General features: G+C 33.6%; 2 protein-coding genes across 2 annotated transcripts in view; one reads left to right on the top strand and one right to left on the bottom strand.

The window, feature by feature from the left end:
• Positions 1–4: 4 nt before the first annotated feature.
• NAEGRDRAFT_82357 (uncharacterized protein) lies at positions 5–839 on the bottom strand (the record flags this gene model as incomplete). Its single annotated transcript, XM_002668385.1, has 1 exon — positions 5–839. One exon carries the CDS (start codon positions 837–839, stop codon positions 12–14), a length of 828 nt encoding a protein of 275 aa, XP_002668431.1. The 3' UTR covers positions 5–11.
• A 496-nt stretch (positions 840–1335) lies between these two features.
• Positions 1336–2177, top strand: part of NAEGRDRAFT_76657 (uncharacterized protein) — a gene marked incomplete at both ends in the record, with an annotated part of 5940 nt that continues 5098 nt past the window's right edge. The window contains one exon of the mRNA XM_002668386.1: positions 1336–2120. Within this exon, the coding sequence (XP_002668432.1) occupies positions 1336–2120 (785 nt within the window). The remainder of the gene's footprint in view (positions 2121–2177) is intronic.

The raw sequence follows: 2177 nt of genomic DNA, 5'->3' as shown, positions 1-2177 counted from the left end.
GATTGACATGATTAGCAGGTATATTGAGAGAAACTCTGAAAGAGTCTTCTATCACTGAAAATGACAACTACTCGTGTATCCTTACTCCTTTCAGTCCATTTCAAAATCAATTCCTTAATTTTTTGTGCATCTTTGAAATGAATTTTTCTCTTCTTTGTATCATAGGTAAATAAATTAGAGGAACAGGCATCTAGTATGAGTGTGTGGTAGGAAAATTCTGATTCACTTCTATTCACATAGAGTGACATTTCCTTCTTAGTGGACTTGTCAAATTTTTCCTCACTGGTTGGGTAAATTAGAGATGAATTTCCATTATTTTCTCCTAGTGAAGCTTGAATATCCATGATAAATTTTTCATTCAATTTGATTTGTTCAATCAAATCAAAACTTAGAGTTTCAAAATGTTCACAGATGTAAAAGGTTTTTGCAATATCTATTTGGAGATCTCCATATTTTGGAATAAACGAAATACATTCAACAGAATAGTGTGGCTGTTCGGTTTTAATTTTTTCAACCAATGCTCCTCTAGCTTCAGTAAGAGACATGATTTGTTCATCATCAATTACTATATTCCTATTTTGTGAGAGCAAATTAAAAATCCTTTCAAACGTTTTCCTTCTATCCTTTTCAAAGCTAATCCTCTCAAATCCTTTAATTTCGTATTCTTGTTCAAAATAACCACTCTTTCCAAGATACGGACTTCCCAATAAAAATAAACATTGTCCTCTCACAATGGCCGATTGTTTCGAAGAAGAAGCCACAACTCTTCGGTTTGTCTGATTGGCCATCATACCGCTCCCCTGTTGATGATGAGACTCCGCATTGTTATTGTTGATCATTTTTTTCTTCTAGTTTTTTCTGTATTATTTTGTTGTTGTAGGACGTTACATTGTGATGCTTGAAGTGGAACGAACTTGGGAGTTTTTTTTTCTAGAAATTTTCGGAAAAGATAAGACCACGTTACAACATCTTTGATTTTCACTGTGCATATCGGATCAACAAATTTTAATATTAAAATAAGATTCGATACAAGTTTCTAATACAATTGTTTGAAAGGAAGAAAACTTCTTATCAGATCACAGCGAAAAAAGAGGATAGCTAATTGGAAGACAAGTGGAACTCGGATGTTCTTTCATTCAAAAAAAATAACTGAACATCAAGATACTGTTGTTGCCCTCTCAACACAAAGATATTTTTAATCGGCGATTGGAACATTGACAACATCACCATCATCCTCATTATTATTAACAGTGATATATTTTATTCTTCCGAAGAAATACTGCTACTCTCTCTTGTGAAAACTTCAAATTATTTTAATATAATCAGATCATAATAATGGTGAATCAATTTAATATTCACTCTATCAAATTGAAAAGTAGTGAAGCAATTAAAAGAGATGAACAACGTAATTTTAGTGAAGCACTGAAGCAATATGGTGCTTGTATGCTTTCACTTGGACAATTATTGAAGGAAGATAACTTGGCAGAGGAATTGAAATCAAATGCACAAACATTTAAACAAGTTTCTCAAGCTTTAAAGATTTGTAAAATGTGCTTTGAAAGAGTTTCCGATATTGTGGACAAGGAAATACCAAATTCTTCTTCAGGTGGCAATACTTTGACTCCTAATAATTCATTTGGTATTGGAGTTACCGGAAATTCAAATCTATCAACTTCAATGATTAATATACCAAGTAGTGGTTTCAATTCTTCATCTTCATCATCTTTACAACAAATACCAACCTCTATGAATTCATCCTTCCATTTCTCCAATAGATCTTCCATTACTTCAACAACAAGCAACACACCTAGTGATGTCAATTCATTGAGATCATCTATGACGTTCAATACACCTCCTCCAATCAGTAACAACATGCCATTCAGTAATGGCAGTACTAATCCATCAGCACCTTCGCTTCCATCAACAAACTTACAACCAAATATTTCCAATAATTCATCACCAACAATCTCGCCACAACTTTCAAACTCACCAATCATTCAATCAACACTTAGACAATCAACAAGCTCTTATGGAAGAGACTCTTTACAATCAGCAATTCAACCACCTTTAGGAACAATGTCTAATAGATCTTCTGTTCAACTTTCTGGACCTGTTATTGAGTTCCAACCTCCTCCAGGAGCAATCACTCCAAGAATTAATTCTCCTCTCGATTCGGC

The sequence above is a fragment of the Naegleria gruberi genome (assembly GCF_000004985.1).
Source record: "Naegleria gruberi genomic scaffold NAEGRscaffold_246, whole genome shotgun sequence".
NCBI classification, from domain to species: Eukaryota; Heterolobosea; class Eutetramitea; order Acrasida; family Naegleriidae; genus Naegleria; species Naegleria gruberi.
This window is presented reverse-complemented; position numbering and strand designations above follow the sequence as displayed.